A 24,610-nucleotide genomic window follows, 5' to 3' on the forward strand; every position below is an offset into this window, starting at 1 on the left:
TCTACACATCCGAAATCCTGCCTAGTATTTCAAAAACTGCTGAAGTCACCTCTTAAAGCCTAGCGAGAGCCATTTTCACCGTCGTAATTCACGTTGCCGAAGTGTTTCCTTGCGTCCCTTTGGTACGAAGCTCGTAAAACGACGCACACGCGCCTACCCGTGGAAATACGTGAACCTGTGGCGAAGCAGGTGCCATCACTGGCTTGTAATGTAATAATCCGCCGCATGGTCAGGTCAAACGATTATTGCCGGCTACAGGTGTTGCTATCGAGGAACCAACCCAACAAAGTTCACTGTCGACCGCAACTTTTATGGGGACCACACAGCTCGATGGCTAACGGTGAAATCGGGGTGTGCGTTAGCTGCACTTTCCACCAGGCGGTAGTTGATATTAACTATTTTTAGTTATTGTGCGAGGAATGCGAAGTTTAGGAAGATAGAAAGTTTGGAGTGGTAGGATATTTGGGCTTTTTAATTCAGCTGCTGTTTAATTCAGATGGTGACTGGTTTTTTTTGACAAAATAGGTGTGGGTGAAGGGACAGGAATTTTAGGAAGTTAGGAAGTTTGAAGTGCAAGGATATTTGGGTTGTTTAAGTCAGCTGGTGTTTAATTCAGATGGTGACTGGTTTTTTTGACAAAATAGGTGTGGGTGAAGGGACAGGAATTTTAGGAAGTTAGGAAGTTTGAAATGCAAGGATATTTGGGTTGTTTAAGTCAGCTGAAGGTGACTAGTTTTTTAGACAAAATAGGTGTGTGTGAAGGAACATGAAACTTAGGAAGTTAGGAAGTTTGAAATGCAAGGATATTTGGGTAGTTTAAGTCAGCTGGTGTTTAATTCAGATGGTGACTGGTTTTTTTTGACAAAATAGGTGTGGATGAAGGGACAGGAATTTTAGGAAATTAGGAAGCTTCAAATGCAAAGACATTTGGGTAGTTTAAGTCAGCTGATGGTGACTGGTTTTTTAGACAAAATAGATGTGTGTGAAAGAACATGAAACTTAGGAAGATAGAAAGTTTGAAATGCAAGGATATTTGGGTAGTTTAAGTCAACTGATAGTGACTGGTTTTTTAGACAAAATAGATGTGAGTGAAAGAACATGAAACTTAGGATGATAGAAAGTTTCAAATGCAAGGATATTTGAGTTGTTTAAGTCAGCTGATGGTGACTGGTTTTTTAGACAAAATAGATGTGGGTGAAGGAACATGAAACTTAGGAAGATAAAAAGTTTGAAATGCAAGGATATTTGGGTAACTCGATCCAAAGTATTGATAGGTAGTTTGTCACGTGATTAGTTTGTTAGGTGCGTCAGTCAGAAGTGACAGTCTGACTCGTCAAAGTACCACAAACGATTAATTCTCAAATATTTTGGTTTTTAATTTGTTTTTAAACTAGTATTCAACTTATGAATTTTATACATTTGTACTTTGTTGCCTGTATGACGTTATTATGTAATGAAAATTTTATAAGCACTAACATGTACGTTCAGTGACTTATACAAACAACCACAAAATCCTAATCACAGCACTCAAGCCTTCAGCAGCGTCAAAAATCAATTTTATTACCTGAAATTATACAACAACACCAACATAAAATTTTCAGTGCGAAGATAGTTATTCAACAGCAAAAACTAGCACCAATTACAGTACACCTAAAAATAAAGTTCTTGAAAATTTCAATTGCAACGTGTTATTTGAAACTTTTTCGAAGCGCAACAAGGTACGGGATGATAATAGCAGAGTAGGATTTCACGTCAATGTTGCAAATTTATTGTAGGAGCACCTGAAACCCATAAGGAAATCAATGATTAGGCAACAACTGCATCGTGATGGAAAGGTGGTCATTTCGAACGATGCGAAGATAAGCTGTTACTCGAACATAGAAATGGCTATTAAACTGCGTTATCCAGGTCAAGCATTCTTGGTCAGAAAATATCAAGAGAAAGTCTGACTGACAGTCAATGAGAAAGCGGAGACAAGTAAAATATTGGTGGCGACTGAAAAATTCGTCTAAATGAATTTTCGCAGGAAGTTACTTTTCCTGTTAGTATTTCAACTGATAAGCAAACGTCAACCTGGTTTCTTATCGAATGGTAACAGAAAGAGTAACTTCCTGCGAAAATTCATTTGGACGAATTTTGGTTGATAAGAAACCAGGTTGATGCTTTCTTATCTGGAGTTGTAATAGAAAGAGTATCTTGATGGTGGAACCTTTTCCTGTATTGCATTTCTGTCTTGTGAACAGTTTACTTGGTACTTTTGGAAATGATTTTCTTTGGAGGAAACTGTAGGTTCAGGCTGTTTTTAGTATCTTTCTAAGATTTTCCTATGGTTTGTTTTATGACTTGTTTGGTTTACATGCTACTGTGAGACACTTTAAAACATTGCATTACACTTAAGACACTTTAAAAAACTTGATATTTGTGAGACATCAAAAATGTAGTCTGGAACGTAGCTCCAAAGTCAACAAATTTCAAGGTCTTATGTCATTGAAGTTCTAAAATTAAAAATCTCATAACTCTACAGTCTTAACATTTTATAGCTCCAAAATGCCAAAGTGACTAAATTTCAATCTCAATTTCCAAAACCTTAAAATTTCGCATACATATGTAATCTCAAAATCTTATAACCGAAACAGTCCAAGTTCAAACATCACAAACTCCCCAAAATCTCAAAGCAAGAGATAGAGCCAGAGCTCCAAAACTAGTAAAAAACTCACACCGAAAGAAATAAAGTTTGAGAGTCCCAAAATCCCAAACTTCTAAGTGGAACTCGAGCTCCAGAAATAATAGCAGCGCCTACACCAACAGAAATAAAATTTGAGAGCCCTAAAGTCCCAAAATTCTAAACTTCCAAGTGGAATTAGACCTCCAGAAGTAGTTAGAGAATCTGCCTCAAAAGAAACAAAGTTTGAGAGTCCCAAAATCCCAAACTTCTAAGTGGAACTCGAGCTCCAGAAATAATAGCAGCACCTACACCAACAGAAATAAAATTTGAGAGTCCTAAAGTCCCAAAATTCTAAACTTCCAAGTGGAATTAGACCTCCAGAAGTAGTCAGAGAATCTGCCTCAAAAGAAACAAAGTTTGAAGGTCCCAAAATCCCAAACTTCTAAGTGGAACTCGAGCTCTAGAAATAATAGAAGCACCTACACCAACGGAAATAAAATTTGAGAGTCCTAAAGTCCCAAAATTCTAAACTTCCAATTGGAATTAGACCTCCAGAAGTAGTCAGAGAATCTGCCTCAAAAGAAACAAAGTTTGAAAGTTCCCAATTCCCAAAATTCCAAGTGGAGCCATAGCTCCATAAGTAGTAGCAGCACCCACACTAAAAGAAATAAAATTTGAGAGTCCTAAAGTCCCAAAATCCTAAAATCCCAAACTCCCAACTGAAATTAGACTTCCAGAAGTAGTTAGAGAATCTGCCTCAAAAGAAACAAAGTTTGAAAGTCCCAAAATCCCAAAATTCCAAGTGGAGCCATAGCTCCATAAGTAGTAGCAGCACCTATACCAAAAGAAATAAAATTTGAGAGTCCAAAACTCTCAAAATCCCAAACTTCCAACTGAAATTAGACCTCCAAAAGTAGTCAGAGAATCTGCCTCAAAAGAAACGAAATCTGAAAGTCCCAAAATCCCAAAATCCCAAAATTCCAAGTGGAACTATACCTCCATAAGTAGTAACATCACCCACACCAAAAGAAATAAAATCTGAGAGTCCAAACCTCCCAAAACTCCAAACTTCCACCTAAACCTAAAGCTCCAGAAGTAGCAGAAGAACCAACACCCAAAAGAACCACCACCCAAAACCTTGAAATTCCTAAAATCCAAGTGGCGCCACAAGTAAAACCTCCTCAAAAAAAGCGAAGTTCCAAAAATCACAATACGCGTTTTAAACCAACAAAACCAATGCCTCCACATAGAAGCCGACGGCCAGCATCGATTTACGAAAGATAGTCAATATTTAGCGACGATCAAGTAGCCATAACGCGGAACCCGAAAGGTGAGGAAATTACACGTTCGAGGAGACCCAGCTGCGCGTCGCGTATCCCCAGGGGTAATGCAGGTGGAAGCGGTTCTTCGTAATATAATAATTTGCCCTGTGCCCCGGGTCAAACGGTGTGTACCGCAATCGTCTGTTCAGCAGTGTCCTACGAAGCAGGGAGGAAGTCGAAGATGCGTCGCGAATCATTTTCGACGAACCTCGTCTACCGATGAATTCAAATTTACGACGCGGTAGTAAAAGTCTGGCAAGCTAATTTCTGTTACGTTTACGAGCGGCTGTTGTTTCAGGGTTAAAACGGGCGTAAGTGATAGGTTTTCTTTTTTTCTTGACGACATTTGTTTTTTAATTTTGAGGCATGCGAGGATGTTGGAACTTTGACATAGCTTGATAGGTGTAGTGTGAAATTTTAATAGGAAATATTGCTGTGTTGTTAAGTTCAGAAGTAAACTATAAAGTTTGTCCTTTGACCTTAAGGTACGATGTGAAGATAATAGTATGGCTTCTCAGACATAGGGGTAGCATTAAGTGTAATACATAAACAGAATATAAACTTCATCTTTTAGCTCTAAAGATGGAGATTAAAAATATTTCCTCATGAATGTCATGACATGCACAAATATCACCTCAAAACATAACAATTAACAAATGGAAGTTTCCTCCCTTTTCTGCGAAAGAACAAAAATATTTGAATATACTTCGCAGTTTTCCCAAATGAAATTACATCCGAAAGAAGAGAAAAGTCTAATATTTCTTAAAATGAAACGATGTCATTCTCCGAACGAAAAGTAGTCGTTTTCCTCTTGTCGTTTGCTCGACAAACGAATGGCCGGCGTTTCTCCTTGACAAGGAAAAAGCTGGCAATTAGAAGAACGGTGGACAGCGCACGGTTAGCCATAAAGGCGAAACGGTAGCTTTATCGCGAAAGGCCCCCCGGTCGTTCTTTCGAAACATGCCATCGAAACTTCGTTTCATCAGTGGTCCACTTCCTTTTTCGTTCACAGAGTATTGGCTTTTCCATGCGATTGCTCGTAATTGACAGACACGAAACGATCTTGTCCGAATTTTCGACCGGGTTTATTCCTTTGGTGCTCCAATTCGGGGGTGCAAAGATACTCGATGATATTCGCTTTTATTGTAGATGTTTTGCAAGCTGCTCTGATTTTCTCGTCAAAAGTATCTTCTATATTTCGTGTATAGAGGTACAATTTTATACGTGAAATATACCGATAGCGTGTGCAGATAAATATACACTTTTTTATACATATTAAATATACGTATATGAATACGGTCATGTATTAAAATATATGTATGAATAACCTGTATATATAATATGTTCACATATGAATATGTTCACGTATGAATTATTTGTAGAAAGCACATGTACATACATGTATAAAATTCTATAAACTACATAATGACATAATGTACATATAAATTACATGTATGTTCATGTATTAAAATAAACGTATGAATAACGTATGTACAATAAATATATTCACGTATGAATTATTCGTAGAAAGCACATGTGCATACATGTATAAAATTCTATAAATTACATAATTACATAATGTACATATAAATTGCATGTATGTTCATGTATTGAAATATACGTATGAATAACGTATGTACAATAAATATATTCACGTATGAATTATTCGTAGAAAGCACATGTGCATACATGTATAAAATTGTATATAAATTACCTGATTACATAATATACATATAAGTATAAAATATACGTGTAGATTACATGTATGTTCATGCATTAAAATATTCCTCTAAACTACATATGTACATACACATACAAAATATGATTACATATGTTAAACGAAAGAGAGAACACTAAAAAATGTTTTGATATAATTCATACTTGTAGCTGAATTTCATATAATGAGAACAGTAAAAATAATTATAGTTTTTACGTATGTTACACATGTTCACATATGCTTGTATGTAGCAATATTTTATATGACGTATATGGAGTATTTTTTCTAACCTACCTGAATACAGTATTTTTTGTAACGTATCTGAATGCAGTATTTTTTGCAACGTATCTGAATGCAGTATTTTTTGCAACGTGTCTATATACAGCATTTTCCGAATGATTTAATAACATCGGCAGAAGTAGATCACCGTATCGTAATAACGAAAGTGTGAAGAGGGAAGAAAAGTGTCCCTGCAGGGGAAGCAGGAGAAAATAGGGAGAGCGGAACGTTGAAAGACAGAGGTCGGAAAGGAAGGAGAAGAAGAGAAGGGAGGGCAGTGAATTAAGTTTCTCCGCCCCTGAGGCCGACACATTCGCCGACACTCGTCACGACCACCCCCTGGGGGTTCTACGAATCTTTCAATGGAAATTCTGCGTGAAGGGGACGCCACCTCGACAAAAATCCTGTGCGGTGTATTCGTGTGTTGGACGTATCTTCGATTTTCGGAACAAGGGATGTTCAGAGATACCGAGGGTGTATTTTATCCTTTTGTCTAACTTCTTTCCCTCCATTACGTGGATATCCAGAATACTTTCAGGTACATATTTTTAAATTATCAAGGTACAGTATTAAGGAAATTGATGACGAATTAGGGGTGAGAAAGTATACAAAGGGTGTTACTGAAAGGAATGATAAATTCACTGCTTCTCGATAAATCTACCTACGAGAAATTTACTTTTTTAGTGCTTGAAGAATATCGTATCTAGTATTATTTACCTATCTCTGTTTTTATGCAAACCATATAATTACAATATGCAAAAGATAATAAAAATTTGACCAACATAAAAACTCAACATCAAATTACGTATTGTACGAAGGGTTTAGAATGAAAAGGATCAAAGGAAGGTTTTAAAGCAATATCTCAAAGGAGATTGATTTATCGCCTTCGAAGTGAGGCTTCGTGTGCGGTGGATCACGCGCGGACACGGTTTTAATCGACGCTAATTAATCAGCCGGTCAATTAGTCGAAGGTCTCGCGTTTAGTGAACGCTCGACATGGTCACTTAGCATAATTGGACAGCAGGGATTTGATCGGTCTTTAATTTGAGTCTCGTAGCATCGATCGTCGCCTGTTATCAAGCGTCGGAGGTCCTCCAGGCTGTGATTCAATCGCTGTCGATACCGTTGCCGAACTAATTCATAAACCGTGAAAAGCTGACACCAAACAAACTCACCAGATTATGTACATCACTAGGACTGAGATATAAAGATTATACGTGTTCTATTTCTTTCTTGCTCTACTTATTTGTTATTCTGTTTTGTTACTTTACTTGTTGGCTGACTTGCTTGTTGATATAAGTTTGTTAATAAATTTAAATGAAGTTTGCTATACCTTAATCTGTTTCTTACTCTACTTTTTTACTATATTTTGTTACTTTACTCGTTAGCTGACTTGTTTGTTAATAAATTTAAATGAAGTTTGCTAAAAAACAGAAACTCGTATGATGACACAAAAGTAGCTGAAGATATTAGTTTCAGACATGGTATGTTTTTTATATTGCATGTTACTCAAAATAAAAAAAATATTAACCATCTCATCTGATCTTCTGAATTTATCTCATCATCTTTGAATTTTGTCCTTAAATATTTATTTACAAATTCCTTACAATGTCCAAGTTCCATATTCCAAACACCCTAACATAAGCACTGAAGTCTCCATGTCAATAAAAAAATAACACGATTTCCACACCATTAAGTTCGAAGATACATTTTCATACGTCGTTTAAGAGGGAAAAGTTTAGCCGTTCGCGAAACATAAACGAGAAATAGTCGATCGCAGTCGCGACACAACAGCGAAAAGTATAGAAGCAGAGTACACCATGTAGGCTATAAAAATACGCGAGCATAAAGCAGATGTACTGTGAAGACGAGCCGCAATGATCCTAGAGATGCATAAAAATCGTGGCGCACAAACGGTGGAGATATTTTTTACGAAATATGGATGGAAGTTTTATTCGCGTTGAGTTACGCGAATTTATGGCGCGAAAACACGGGGATGTCGCGAACTATGCGAGGAGGGAAATTGAATACTAAGAGGGTGAAAAAGAAGCGTAAAAACGAGTGAAATTCCGGGCGCGCTTTGTTTATTCTGGGGACGATTTTCAATCGCGAAGACAAACTTTGAGGGAAATTGCGACGGAATTTTTATGTCTTATTTAGAATAAATGTTTGGAAGATACTACGTGTTCTGCGCGATGCTGGCAGTGTTTCAATAAATAAGAGACAATGGTATGAAAAACAGAGCAGTTGATTTTGGTTGTTTGCGTTCAAACTTAACCTAACATAACCTCTGAACAGTTGCGACAGACATTATACTGCAATGTTAAGAGAAATGAACAAAGTTGAAATAATTTTAGCAATCTTTAGTACAGTCAGGTTGATTGAACTGAAAATTTAATAACTGTACGAAAACAATTTGGGTGCGTCACGTTTGGACTGCAATGTGCGTCATGCGTCTGACTCGATGTTACAAGTTTAAGGAAGATGATTAGGAAATTTATATCAATTGTATAATATCAACACAATCTTGCAAAGGAAAGGTTAGATTAATAAAAACAAGCAGCGGGCAATAAGAAAACTTAGTAACGTAGAAATTTTCAATCAAATCTCGATGTAACTAAAAACTTATATGACTTAATATCCTTTCAAACTTACAGCGTATTAAACTGTCCAATATAATAAAGTCTAAAGTGTCCAAACTGTCTAGCATTCCAAAGTCTAAAATGTCCAAACCCTCAAAATATAAAAAATTGTGGAAATTTCAAAAATGCAAAGAATGCGAAAATCGAATGAAATCTTGAAATTCTATGAATGGAAGAATCTAAAATCCCGAAATCCCGAAAATGTCGAAACTTCCAAAATATAAAAAATTGCAGAAATTCCAAAAATGCAAAAAATACGAAAGTCGAATGAAATCTTGAAATTTTACGAGTGGAAGAACCTAAAATTCCGAAATCCCGAAAATGTCGAAAATTCCACAATATAAAAAATTGCAGAAATTCCAAAAATCCAAAGAATACGAAAGTCGAATGAAATCTTGAAATTCTACGAGTGGAAGAACCTAAAATCCCGAAATCCCGAAAATGTCGAAACTTCCACAATATAAAAAATTGCAGAAATTCCAAAAATCCAAAGAATACGAAAGTCGAATGAAATTTTGAAATTCTACGAGTGGAAGAACATAAAATCCTGAAATCCCGAAAATGTCGAAACTTCCACAATATAAAAAATTGCAGAAATTCCAAAAATCCAAAGAACACGAAAGTCGAATGAAATCTTGAAATCCTACGAGTGGAAGAACCTAAAATCCCGAGATCCCGAAAATGTCGAAACTTCCAAAATATAAAAAATTGTAGAAATTCCAAAAATCCAAAGAACACGAAAGTCGAAATAAATCTTAAAATCCTACGAATGAACGGTCCTAAAATCCCCTAAATCCCGAAATGCCACAATAGAAAATGTCGAAAATGAAAGATCGCAGAAAACGTAGAGGTAAGATGGAGGAACGTTGGATAAGTCGAAAGCCGTAAAATTTACGGTCGAACCGACACGAAGGAACAGCTCGACGTGACAATGCCGGACGCGCACTTATACGGGCTGCATTATAATTTGCATTGTGCGTGCACACGCGCACGAGATATCGCGTTACAGTCGCATTCGCGAGGATGCACGCGTGAGCCGCGTGTGTGTGCGTGTACGCGAGTATGCATCGAATTCGGAACATGTGCGACCAGAGGACAGAGAACGTCTGTTCGGGAAGCTTCAGTGACTCTCAAGCGTATGTACTGTATATGCTGTTTCAAAAGGATAATACGCGAACTCCGTATAGAGCTACTTGCTAATCATAGTTATTCTCCTTTGTCATTGTATAATTTGCGGTTTCCTTGTTCAGATTCATTTCTCGTGGCAAGAATATGGTGGGACAGCTGACTGGGTTTGAGTAAACCGTGGGTTTTAGGGGCCTTTAGTTTATTTACTTTTCTTTATTTTACTTTACTTTTTTTCACTTTATTGTACTTTACTGTACTTTACTTTATTTTACTTTACTTTACTTTACTTTACTTTACTTTACTTTACTTTACTTTATTTTACTTTACTTTACTTTACTTTACTTTACTTTACTTTACTTAATTTTTATTAGGTTACTTGATTTACTTTACTTTGTTTATTTCACTTTACTTAATTTTTATTAGGTTACTTGATTTACTTCACTTTGTTTATTTCACTTTACTTAATTTTTATTAGGTTACTTGATTTACTTTACTTTGTTTATTTCACTTTACTTAATTTTTATTAGGTTACTTGATTTACTTTACTTTGTTTATTTCACTTTTCTTCATTTTTATTAGGTTACTTGATTTACTTTACTTTGTTTATTTCACTTTACTTAATTTTTATTAGGTTACTTGATTTACTTTACTTTGTTTATTTCACTTTACTTAATTTTTATTAAGTTACTTAATTTACTTTACTTTACTTAATTTTTATTAGATTACTCGATTTACTTTACTTTGCTTATTTTACTTTAAGTAGTTTTGCTCTTGGTTTATTTAAGTCTTTAATCTACTTTCTTTTGCATTGTTTTTATGTAGGCCTTGCATATTAATTTTTTGTAAAGACGCTACTTTATCTAGATCCTCCACTTCAACATCGGAACTGCTTATTGGTACATAATTTCCAATGTTCAATTTTCTATATCACAATTATAACAATTGTTACTATTTCTCATATAAATGTTCTCCGACATAAATAATTAAACACCGTACTTCTTACAATATCAAACTACTGATCAATTAAATGAATATTTTCAAACTACATCAAACAAAAATATCAAACAAAAACATCAAACAAAGGCATCAAACAAAAACATTAAACAAAAACATCAAACAAAAACATTAAACAAAAACATAAAAAATTGAAATATATCGAAATAGTTTCGAAATAAGAAGAAAGGCGCGAGACTCAACGCCTCAGTGAAACGCAAGTTTCCATGTGCGAGCACGCTTAGATACGCTCGTACACGCGCGTGTACAATACGGCTTTTCTTGCAGTCGGCGTCCAATGGTGCGGCAAGGTCGTGTGCATTCGTATGCTAATCAGCCTGCAACCAGACAAGCAGAGGAGAGATAGAGGAAGAGTTGGTTGGAACGATACCGAAGACCACCAACCGATAAATACGAACGAGGATAACGAGATTCTGCAAAAACTCATCATTCCACGCTAAATATAGCCGTTTAATTGGCATTAATTACGAGCGCTCGCACGATTGCCTCGCGCGCGTCCAGTTTTATTGATCAATTGCCGAATTTGGAAGCGAATGACCGACTCGTTCTATCTTCATCTCAATTTTTATCTTAACATCCAAAATTTTTAACTTTTACAACATTCCTTTTATTAATCCTTTTATTTATCTTTTACTTTTTGGTAAACTTTGGGTTCCAGTTTGTTTGTACTTCAAGTTTTATGTACAAGTATGTATGTTAATTATGCTGTATATGTTTATGTGACATTAAGAATATATCATTTATAATTATATCATTTTTCATATAATTTTTTATATAACTTTATAATTCACTCGCACTATTTACTGATAAGGTTAGAGATTCAAGTAACTTCGTCTCTATTTGAATAAGTAGATTACTAGAAGATATCTTTTGTATTACTGACAAATAACTTTAACTAGTAAATTTTCATATTAAGTTTCCTTATTTAATTACTAAGTTATTAAGTTTCCTTATTTAATTCTAGTTATTAAGTTTCCTTATTTAATTACTAAGTTCTCTTATTCGACTATCAAATAAATTTTCGTATTTATATTCCTTATTGTATCTAGTAACTCAGCTGTCTCATGAGCCTGCTAAGTTCTTTTATTAAACCAATAATTAAGTCATTTCGCTAAAAGAAATATGTCAGAGACGTGTATGAAATGAAGTAGAATATTCGAACAAGTAATTCTGAAATTAGGTTAGGTTAATTTTTAGCTGTCAAAAAGTGTTCAGCATCAATCATTTTATAATCCCCGTTAATTCAGCCACAGAGTAAAGAATACTATTGAAACAAAATAATTTTTTATTTGACGGTTTTATGAAATAAAAGATATAACCGAAAACAACGCAGCATTCACGAAATTGATACGAACGTTTCGCGTGTTTTATGCAATTAATGATACACTCGCGATACGGTATTTGTATTCCCTCCGTTGGATCCTGAATTTCGTCGAAAACAGATATTCGGAATGTTATTAATTTAATAACATACACCGCGATAACAACCACTTTGCGAAACTTGTTAATTGAATATGTTTTAGAGCTTTACCGCCGCTGTATCTCTTCAAAAGAAGACTCGCACGCAATACACCAGAGTATAATCCATGAAACATCGTGGTCGCTGATTTTTTCATTAGTTTCTTTCTGTTTAATTGAATGTTCAATCGAGGTAAAATTATTTGCGTTTTGAACTGCTGATTCGATTTGTTTGGTGATATCTGTTTCAGAGAGACGCGAAATTTTATTTTTTATCATTTTGGGGGTATTTATTTGGGAATTTGGATGGTTAGGAAGGGAATTTGGAGATTTTGGGGTTTTGGAAATTTAGGGCTTACAATTTTGGGATTTGGGGATGAAGCGAGTTGGAACTTTGGAGATTTTGGGGTTTTGGAAATTTAGGGTTTACTATTTTGGGATTTGGGGATGAAGGGAGTTGGAAGTTTGGAGATTTTGGGATTTTGGAAATTTAGGGTTTACTATTTTGGGATTTGGGGATGAAGGGAGTTGGAAGTTTGGAGATTTTGGGATTTTGGAAATTTAGGGTTGACAATTTTGGGATTTGGGGATGAAGGGAGTTGGAACTTTGGAAATTTGGGATTTTGGAAATTTAGGGTTGACAATTTTGGGATTTGGAGATGAAGGGAGTTGAAACTTTGGAGATTTTGGGGTTTTGGAAATTTAGGGTTGACAATTTTGGGATTTGGGGATGAAGGGAGTTGGAAGTTTGGAGATTTTGGGATTTTGGAAATTTAGGGTTGACAATTTTGGGATTTGGGGATAAAAAGAGTTGAAAATTTGGGAATTTGGAGATTTCAGGTTTTTGGAAATTTGGGGTTGATAATTTTAAGGTTTGAAAATTTTGGAAGTTGAAAATTTGGGTATTTAAAAATTTGAGAACTTGGAGATCCAAAAATTGAAAGATTGAGACATACAGTTTATAGTTCAATTCGTAGACATAAATCCTTGCAAACTATGAAATTTAAAACTCCAACCAAATTAACAATTACTACCAAACTCATTACCACAAACAAAAGCCCTTAATATTATAAAAAATTAACTCAAACTCAAACTCCCACATCAAAGCATTAACCTAAAAAATAGTTCCATAGTAAGTTCATCGATTCCTATTATCTTCCCGATCGAACTCGGTTAATTTTTTCCAAAGCGGAGATAGATATCTAAAGGATCCATCGACTGAAAGAACCTTTCGATAAGTAGCATCCTGTCATTAATCGGCATAATTTCACGGTTCCATTGACTCTGATTCGCATCTCATCTCGCAGCTCGAAGCGTCAGCTAGGGTCGCGACCCCATCTTTCAGATGCAAAAACACGCGAAGAAGAACATCGAAGCTCGGAATACATCAACGAAAAACTCAATTACGGGACGACAATAAGAAATATCCGCGGAATTTTTTTCTTGCCACTTACACAAGCGAAATTATTACTGGAACGTCGCGTTTCTTCGGCCATTACGAGGCAAACTAACTTCGGACTCGATTCATTTAGAATTGCAAATACTGCAGCGTTCTTTATGCATTATGGATCGACGATCGATTGCCGAATCAAGCTTAATTGATTCCACTCTTCGAGAGAAAGAATTTTTTTACCTTTGTAAATAATTCTACTCGCTATTTTTCTCCATCTTGGTTTTTAATCAATTTTTCATATTTAATTTGTACTTTATATTTCCAGTGCAAAGTTAAAAGACGACAGCTCGAGCCTAGCGACTGAGCGCACGTGGAACTCGCGTTGGATTATTTCGCGTTGGATATCCACACGCTGGATTACTACGCGTGGGTTAACTACGCGTTAGATTACCACGCGTTAGATTCCTACGCTTAGAATTACCACGCGTTAGATTCCTACGCTTAGAATTACCACGCGTTAGATTCCTACGCTTAGAATTACCACGCGTTCATTACTACGCGTTGAATATCCACGCATTGGATTACTACGCGTTGGATATCCTCACGCTGGATTACTACGCTTAGGATTACTACGCGTAGGGTTACCATACATTGCGTTATTACGCTTAGAATTACCACGCGTTGGACTACTACGCGTTGAATATCCACGCGCTGGATTATTACGCGTAGGATTACTACGCGTAGAATTAACATACGTTGCGTTACTACGCGCCGAATTACCACGCGTTGCGTTACTACGCGTAGAATTAGCATACGTTGCGTTACTACGCGTCGAATTACCACGCATTGCATTACTAAGCACTGGATTACCACGCGTTGGAAAACTACGCGTTATCCGAAGTTGTCGCCATCGCGTCTGCGCATGCGTAATCCTCGCGCACTGATTGGTCCGTGTTTTTCCTTAATAATTCAAAAACGAAGCTTCAAACCCCATTTTTGCAAAGGGAAATCTTATTCAGAATCACGTCAGCTACCTCCCATTTCAGGGACCTAATTGTGAGACGCCTTTTAGATTGTTAATCCTTTGGACTTCTATATGTCGACATTATATTTCTCTCAGATAAATAGGTTGGTTGAATATATATATCTTCATTTATTCACTATTCATGATAAATGAAAAATTTGTCACATACTCTGTTGCAATTTAATTCAGAATCCCTTTCTTGATCTATTTTGTAAATGCTAAGTAATAGAAATTGAGAACTGAAAAGAGTTAAGAACATCTTTTAACTTGTTAACAAACATCCCTTAATATGAAGAGTACAAAATTTTTGCTTCGTTTCCTATAAATAATTTAACCAAAAAGTCCTCGCACTTCAATAAAGAATCTTCATAATAAAGAGCTTAAGAACTCGAAGATAAATACTCAACGTGTTCACAAATGAATGTTCACATACATTCACAAATGAATGTATTCCGGGAGAAGACAAAAATACTTAGGACCTTGAAGAGCAAAATTGTGAATGGAAAAACACGGGTTATGACGAATAGGTACGAGAAGACGTTCTTCTCGATCGTATTGGACACGGTCGAGCGTTTATCAATTTACAATTCCCAGTTCGGGGAGGTGGTCGCGTGGAATACCAATGGATTCGCTCGCGAAAAACGCGGCTTGAATCCTCGTTTCGCTCGACCAGTCGACTGCTCGGATTCACGATAAAAGGAGAGTCAACCTTTTCGATCGGGCAACGCCACCTGAAACCCGGTTGCAAGAAGGACTATGCGGCCATGCACGTTGCCATTTTTAGGACCATTATCGGTGATTCCGACGCTCCATCCTTGGGTCAATCACGCGTTATACACGATGATCAGGGACGGATCAAATGGGGAACCTGCTGGGGTTAACTTTGGAACTGGGCTTTATAGTTATCAATTATAAAGTTCAATTTTTTATTAACAAACTGTTGGATGTAACCTCAGGTGTGAAGCTTCATATCCACCTTCATGTCCAACTTCATAATTTAATTTCTATTAGTAAACTGTTAGAAGCAACCTCAAGTGTGAAGCTTCATATCCAGCTTCATAGTTCAATTTGTATTAGCAGACTGTTAGAAGTAACATCAGGTATGAAGCTTCATATCCACCTCCATGTTCAACTTCATAATTTAATTTCTATTAGTAAACTGTTAGAAGCAGTCTCAAGTGTGAAGCTTCATATCCAGCTTCATAGTTCAATTTGTATTATCAAACTGTTAGATGTAACCTCAGGTGTGAAGCTTCACATCCAGCTTCATAGTTCAACTTGTATTAGCAGACTGTTAGAAGTAACTTCATATGTGAAGCTTCATATCCAACTTCATAGTTCAATTTGTATTATCAAGCTGTTAGATGTAACCTCAAGTGTGAAGCTTCATATCCAACTTCATGGTTCAATTTGTATTATCAAGCTGTTAGATGTAACCTCAGGTGTGAAGCTTCATATCCAACTTCATAATTGAATTTATACTAACAAACTGTTAGAAGTAACCTTATGTCCTAAGCTTCATGTCCAACATCATTGTTCAATTTTGATTAACAAACTGTTAAAAACAGCCACAATTTTAAAGCTTCATGTCCAACCTCATAATATAATCTTGATTAACAAACTGTTAAAAACAGCTTCAATTACTAAGCTTCATACCCAACACCACAGTTCAATTTTGATTAACAAACTGTTAAAAACAGCCACAATTTTAAAGCTTCATGTCCAACCTCATAATATAATCTTGATTAACAAACTGTTAAAAACAGCTTCAATTTTGAAACTTCATACCCAACACCACAGTTCAATTTTGATTAACAAAGTGTTAAAAACAGCCTCAATTTTTAAGCTTCATGTCCAATTTGATAATATAATCTTGATTAACAAACTGTTAAAAACAGCATCAATTACTAAGCTTCATACCCAACACCACAATTCAATTTTGATTAACAAACTGTTAAAAACAGCCTCAATTTTTAAGCTTCATGTCCAACTTCATAATATAATCTTGATTAACAAACTGTTAAAAACAGCCTCAATTTTTAAGTGTCATATCCAGCTTCATAATATAATCTTGATTAACAAACTGTTAAAAACAGCCTCAATTTTTAAGCGTCATATCCAGCTTCATAGTATAATTTTGATTAACAAATTGTTAAAAACAGCCTCAATGTCTAAGCTTCATATCCAGCTTCACAATGTAGAGTTGGATTTCATAAGTCGTTTTTAAATATAAAACACTGGCACTCCGTTCTCTTCCTCCATTACCACGAGGTCGCTAACTCAATTTGTATGCGACTGCGCGAGCCCGCCAAATGCACGGCCGCATAAGGTCAGCTCAGTTTCTAACCGAGTTCCAGACTGGTGCAAGCGGAAAAAATCCGCTCGATGCAATCGCGAGTCTTCGAATTGAAATTGCTTCGAGTTTATTTTCGTGGTAGTGAAGTTACTCGCATGTTTATTTTTCTACTAGTAGAACTAGTTGAATAGAAAGTTCATTTAACGTTTGCGAGAAGTCATTGTGATAAACTTGGTCTTCATTGTGATATCACGCAACTTGCTTTTCATTGTGATATTCATCAGCTGAACTCCACATTCGTTAACTGAATTCCGTCTTCATTGCGATATTAATTGAACTTGGTCTTCTTATAATAGTCTAAACTTGTTTTTCATTGTATTAATTGATCTGGGTCTTCACTGCGATGTTAATAACCTGAATGTGTTCTTCATTGTAACATTGAACTTAGTCTTCAAACTTAGTCTACAAACTTAGTCAAGTTGATAGTCTTTTAATATCGATCTTCATTGTGAAATATAACTTAGGAAATTGTAGATGAAACATTCCAAATTACATAAAGTATAAAAATATACAGAAACCCTTTCAAGACCAAGTAACATAAAACGTTCATTACTAAAATAAAATTAATCTATCTGTTTGAACCCTCAGCTATAAAAATCGATCTCAAGGTCCAACATCCACAGAGTACATAATTAATATCTAACTATCCTATTATAATTAATATCTACCAATAAATTCACATCTCGAAACGCTAATAAGCGATCAGGAAGCACTTTTCTCGGCCCAGGATCATCCGACCCATCACAAGCATGTACGATGCATCGAGGAACAGCTTAATCATATTCCGATGCTAACACCATCCGGCTTACGCATTGTGTGGCATCCAATTCTGCCTTTAATCCACCCACACACATCTACGCGTACTCATACACGCATAAAATTCTATTCGACTAGCATAGAGCAGCCCATTGATCGTAGCTGGAGTACCGTGAACACTTGGAATAATATATTCGCTCGTAACACGATTGACGAGTACGATCTATCGAAGTCGAACGAGAGAAATTGGAACACGAGGAGATGATCTCGAGCTCGAAAATTACGGCGAAATTACGTTAGTGGAGGATTATTGACCCTTTAAGGGGTTAACTGGAATTACAAATTTTTTATTATGAAATATTGGAATAATATATTCTAGCTAGGTTAGACTATACTAGCTTAAGTTAAGTCAGGTTGGGTTACAAATTTTTTATTATAAAATATTGGAATACTGTAACCTAGCTAGGTTAGGCTGTACTAGCTTAAATTAGGTCAGGTTGAGCTACAAATTTTTTATTATGAAATATTGTAATACTGTAACCTAGCTAGGTTAGGCTGTACTAGCTTAAGTTAGATCAGGTTGGGTTACAAATTTTTTATTATGAAATATTGGAATACTATAACCTAGCTAGGTTAGGATATACTAGCTTACGTTAGGTCAGGTTGGGTTACAAATTTTTTATTATAAAATATTGGAATACTGTAACCTAGCTAGGTTAGGCTGTACTAGCTTAAATTAGGTCAGGTTGAGTTACAAATTTTTTATTATGAAATATTGGAATACTATAACCTAGCTAGGTTAGGCTATACTAGCTTGAGTTAGGTCAGGTTGGGTTACAAATTTTTTATTATGAAATATTGGAATACTATAACCTAGCTAGGTTAGCCTATACTAGCTTAAGTTAGGTCGGGTTGAGTTACAAATTTTTTATTATGAAATATTGGAATACTGTAACCTAGCTAGGTTAGACTGTACTAGCTTAATTTAGGTCAGGTTGAGTTACAAATTTTTTATTATGAAATATTGGAATACTATAACCTAGCTAGGTTAGGCTATACTAGCTTAAATTAGGTCAGGTTGGGTTACAAATTTTTTATTATAAAATATTGGAATACTATAACCTAGCTAGGTTAGGGTATACTAGCTTAAGTTAGGTCAGGTTGAGTTACAAATTTTTTATTATAAAATATTGGAATACTGTAACCTAGCTAGGTTAGGATATACTAGCTTAAGTTAGGTCAGGTTGAGTTACAAATTTTTTATTATGAAATATTGGAATACTATAACCTAGCTAGGTTAGGCTAGACTAGCTTAAGTTAGGTCAGGTTGGGTTACAAATTTTTTATTGTAAAATATTGGTATACTATAACCTAGCTAGGTTAGCCTATACTAGCTTAAATTAGGTCAGGTAGAGTTACAAATTTTGTATTATACTGGATTGGAATACTAGGTTAGACTGTACTAAGTTAAGTTAGGTTAGGTTAGATTTGGCTGTCTATTAACTGTCCAATGTCCAATTAAGAGTACTATCTATATATTATGAAAATATTACAAAAATCACCGAAAATATAAAAATAAAAAATAAAATAAAAGTACCTCTACCTTGCAACAAAGTAACAATCGTTAAAAAAGCAAGATTTGTTTTGTATAACGGTAAAGGATCGATGGGATGATTTGCGAAGCGTTTTCAGAATGTCACGGCAATTAACGAGGGTATCCTCGAGCGGATTCGAGGGAAGCAAGCGGACTGTTCCACCGATCAGGAGGGTGAAGTAAAACCGGTAGGGGGTCCATGGTCTCGAGCCGGTTCTTGCCTCGCATTTTCTTCGACCGAGTACTCACTCTTATAAGGGATAATTGAAGACCTCGGTGTTGCAACCGGCTACACGATTGCAAATCTTTTGGCAAAAAGACAGTTCATGCTCTTAAGAAATACTGAAGTGATATGCCGTTTATCTTTCAATTTTATTCTAAATTTTAGTTGGAAGCTTTAAACTTCAAACTCAAAGAACAGCAAACAAACAAGCAACGAAATGTTGCTTGGCGACATTTTTGTAATTCATTTTATTCTTTAATGAGCTGTCGACCATTTTGTGTGAAGAATGTTGGTGAAGCGTTCATAAAGTCAATTTTATAAAACTTCAAACTTTATGTTCGTATGTTATGGACAATTATAACTTTTATATATTATGGATATTTTTATAACATCAAATTTTATCATCTCTAAGAAACCTGTATGTAAACTTCATTATTTGTGCTGAAAATCAGTCAGCCATTTTGTACGAAGAATGTTGACGAAGCGTTCATAAACTCATTTTTATAAAACTTCAAACTTTAAGACCGTATATCGTAGATACTATTTGATGATACTTTTATGACATCAAATTTTGTCATCCCTAAAAGACGTGTATATAAACTTCATTATTTGTGCTGAAAATCAGTCAGCCATTTTGTACGAAGAATGTTGACAAAGCGTTCGTGCACTCATTTCTATAAAACTTCAAACTTTATGTTCGTATACTATGGATACTATTTGCTGATACTTTCATGACATCAAACATTGTCATCCCCATAAAACAATATATAAATTTCATTATTTGTTATAAAAATCAGTCAATCATTCTATATAACGAATATCAAGAAAACTTTTTACCCAGCGTTCATTAAGTTTCAAACAAGAAATTGACTATAAATGGTCCATGACCATAAATTGATGATACTGTCACAAGTATCAATATGCTCATAACAAACAATCAAACCATGTATCCTTTCCAAATCTGTCACATATGCAACATAATTCAAGATCTTCGACTTGCCTACGAGAGTAAAATCGTCCTTGCACGAGGTAAGAAAATGTGTAAGAAAAGCAAGGCGGTGGAATGACGGCAAAAGGAAGAACCGAGGAGATATAAGGAACCAGAGAAGGTAAGAAAACGTCGGTGAAAAACGTTGAACGAAGAGGTGGAAGGAATCGAGGTGAAAGAGGAAGAGATAGAAGTACAGGGAGAGGGCCAAGAGAAAAGGAAGAAGCCGAAGGAAGGACGTAGGAATCGTGTTGGGGGCCGTACCACGGGTATAGTATGGACCTCGGGCATTCCCGATCATTATTCCAGCGGCTTGCCACGAGAAGAGGAGGGCAGGTTGACCTTGGTACGAAGGCATGACTGACCTTGCCGGTCCTACATCCGAGAAACACACTGTGTCCCATCCATCATGCAAATCAGTCGGTAATGAATATCAAACGATGTTCTTGCAAAGAATATTTTCCTTCGGCATTAATACTCCAAGATTTCTTAGAAGCTCCAGTAAAATGTCACTTTTGAATAATCACTTCGTATCTGCAGTTAGGGTGCTTTTGGACTTTTTGGTAATTTAGGTTTCCTGATCAAACTTCAAGGTATTGTTTGGACTGTTGCCATTGCTTGCAATTGCCAACTTACCAGACACTTGCAGGTGTAGGAAAATGGATGTACATTTTTAATTAATTGTCTTAATAGAATATAAAAATGAAAGTCTCCCTTTCGAACACCGATAATATATAAACAAATAACAATTTTTTATTGACTCACCTTGTGCGTCAAACCAGTGTCCACCTCCTTGACCCTCTTCAAACTCCTCACAATGTCGTTGTCCCTCGAGGAGTAGCCATAATTTTCGGCGAACACTTCCGCCGGAGGTTTGTAGTCCCTATATCCGGTAGGAGAAGGTGTGTTGGTCCAAGTTTGACCCGTTGTTCCCGGTGTCAAACCCGTGGAAGTTGCATTGGCTGCTTCTTCCTCGAACACGTCATCGCTCATACTGTCGTCGCCTGTCATAATCTGGTAATAAAACATGTTCCGTGATAGATGGTTTAATAATACTACGATTATCGTTCAATTTTTATACATTAATGCACACTTGTACTCGTGTTAACGCTCGATATTTTCCTACGCTGTGGGCTCTACGGGACGTGTTCACATAAATTTTTCCCAAATCAAAAATCCTTTCGAAATCTTTTAAAAAATCCTTGAATTATCCATGCACTTTTGTACTCGTGTTAACGCTCGATATTTTCCTGCGCTGTGGACTCTACGGGACGTATTCAGATAAATTTTTCCCAAATCAAAAATCCTTTCGAAATCTTTTAAAGAATCCTTGAATTATTCATGCACTCTTGTACTCGTGTTAACGCTCGATATTTTCCTGCGCTGTGGGCTCTACGGGACGTATTCAGATAAATCTTTCTCAAATCAAAAATCTTTATAAAATCCTATCAAAATCTTTTAAGGAATCCTTGAATTATCCATGCACTCTTGTATTCGTGTTAACGCTCGATATTTTCCTGCGCTGTGGGCTCTACGGAACGTGTTCAGATAAATCTTTCCCAAATCAAAAATCCTTACAAAATCCTTACAAAATCGTTACAAGATCCTTCCAAAATCTTATCAAAATCCTTTAAAAAATTCTTCATTTACCAGAAGAGAATGCAGCTGAATAATAATCGCAAATAAAATATAATAATTGGCAGAATCGTCCGATTACTCCACACGTACGGCATGTTACGATAATCGTCATCGAAACGAGCGCTTATCACGTTATCAAAGGTACCGAGGAAACCAGTTCGCTGAAAGCAAATGGTAGCGAAATAAAACTGAAATAACTGTCCTTCGATCCGACGACATCTCCATCGGTACATGCCATAACGTCGCGTCCTTGTAGCACTTAAAGCCAATTAGTAGGCCTTTCTGGACAGCGATCGACTTCGATGAGTCGATTATTCTCCGCGAGAACGATGGAACTGCTTTCTACTACACGTTTATGGTTCACTAGTTTCACATAATAATTCTTGCGAAAATCAACTCATGATTTTTTTTTTTAATTTTAAGTCAATAATTTTTTGAAATGCAGTGGATGATTGAAGTATAAAGAGATATTGTATGACGAAGTTCTTATTGCTAAAGGTTCTGCGTTACCACTGGTGAATATTATTATAGTACTTTGTTGTTCAATATAAACAATGTTCAATATAAATTTTATGTTTAAAAATATGATTCGTGAAACTTGTCTGCAGCTTTTGAAGATGACTTTGAGGTTATGTAAAAAATAATGTAGTATGTTTGAAAATATGATTAGTGAAGCTTGTCTGCAGCTTTTGAAGATGACTTTGAGGTTATGTAAGAAACAATGCAGTATTTTTGAAAATATGATTGGTGAAGCTTGTCTGCAGCTTTTGAAGTTGACTTTGAGGTTATGTAAGAAACAATGCAGTATGTTTGAAAATATGATTGGTGAAGCTTGTCTGCAACTTTTGAAGTTGACTTTGAGGTTATGTAAGAAACAATGCAGTATTTTTGAAAATATGATTGGTGAAGCTTGTCTGCAGCTTCCGAAAATGACTTTGAGGTTACGTAAAAAATAATGTAGTACGTTTGAAAATATGATCAGAAAAATATGTCCAAAACTTCAGAAAATGACTCTGAAATTAAATATAAACAATGTACTATGAAAAACATCCCCAAAACTTTTGAAAGACTACAATTAAAAAAAAAACAAGAAGTTTTGTCCAAAGCCCTAAATATTACTGAAGTTAAATAAAAAGTAATGTACTATGTACGAATTTACTCGTATTCGAGTAAATAATTCTGTTAGGTTCTGAAGACGAATCTATTAATTATTCTAAAGTGTCAAATTTCTGACACGATTGTGACACGCAGCATCGATAAACTTGTTAATTCATGGGAGATATTCATCGTTTATGGCGAAGCCTCGGACGTGCCCATAGAATCGATACGTTTGCATAGGGAAGAACGAGAGTCATGCATGATTTATAACAGTGTGTTCCCAACACGGAGAGCCGTAAAAGAAATCCGATGTAATCTCTCGCAGCCTCTCCGAGTCGCGTATCAATGTTTCAGAATGATGTTCACTCTTTTCACGAACAACAAACTGAATTTGCATATATTTCAATGGTGCAGGCATTTCGAGACCGATGCAATATTTTCAAAAAATCGTACCAATGAAATTTCTACTTCTTTCACTTTTTTATTAGATCTAAACTCAATTTAAAGAGGTGTTTAATTGAGAAAAAATTTGTTTAACTGAAGAGTCAAGCTTTGTCTAATTGAAAAATTTTTCTTTAATCGAATGAGTCGATTTTTGTTGAAAGACGATTCATCTTGAAAAACCATTCTTGGTCTAATGTTACAAGTTTAAATAAATATATAGAATTATACCTTATTATACACTTGTTTAAACATGGAGAACAAATAGCAATAATTAATAGTAAATCTCAAAAAAATTGTTTTAAGTGATCAAAATTTCCAGCTAGTTTCAAAGTAGTTTTCAAAGTTTCAAGTTTTGTTAAAAGGCAAATAAAGAGCCGTAATTATTGCTGTTTATATTTCTTCGTAATTAAATGGCAGTTCAGAACATGAACGATATAGAGCACGTGTATTTGTTGTGCTTCAAAACGACCGTGGCCCACGGAAGTAAATGCGTTTCGTATCGGCAAACAAGGCCAGGTTAGTTGTGTTTCGTCTGTCGTTTCGGTAACATCGTTCCGTGGAAATTATTTCGCGAGTTGTATTTGTGTTTCTGCATGATCTAACATATTTTTGGACCTCTCAAATTGGTACGTATCTTTTGTTTCTAATTACCGCGAATTTTGGTTGTAATTATCGTGTGTAGCGATGTGGATGTTGCAGTTAGATATTTATTAGTTAATTCTTTACTCTTGAAAGATCATATTGTTCGATTTAATAGGATAAGTGGGTACTTTCGTATAAAGAATGAAGGAGTAAAGTATAAATAACTAATGTACAACATATATTTCATTGTATGTATTATATTAATATTGGGGGTATTTAGAAGGACCTC

General features: G+C 35.6%; 2 protein-coding genes across 4 annotated transcripts in view; one reads left to right on the forward strand and one right to left on the reverse strand.

Moving 5' to 3' along the window:
• LOC100877232 (polycomb group protein Pc) overlaps positions 1-24,610 on the forward strand; it is a 305,270-nt gene that overhangs the window by 94,584 nt on the left and 186,076 nt on the right. The window lies entirely within an intron of this gene.
• The window catches only part of LOC100875045 (RAS oncogene family member Rab26), a 132,999-nt gene that overhangs the window by 94,347 nt on the left and 14,042 nt on the right, over positions 1-24,610 (reverse strand). For both annotated transcript variants that reach the window (XM_003703937.3, XM_076530615.1), the window contains exon 3: positions 21,325-21,573. In XM_003703937.3, the coding sequence (XP_003703985.1) occupies positions 21,325-21,573 (249 nt within the window). The remainder of the gene's footprint in view (positions 1-21,324; positions 21,574-24,610) is intronic.

The sequence above is a fragment of the Megachile rotundata genome, chromosome 4 (assembly GCF_050947335.1).
Source record: "Megachile rotundata isolate GNS110a chromosome 4, iyMegRotu1, whole genome shotgun sequence".
In the NCBI taxonomy this organism is placed as follows: Eukaryota; Metazoa; Arthropoda; class Insecta; order Hymenoptera; family Megachilidae; genus Megachile; species Megachile rotundata.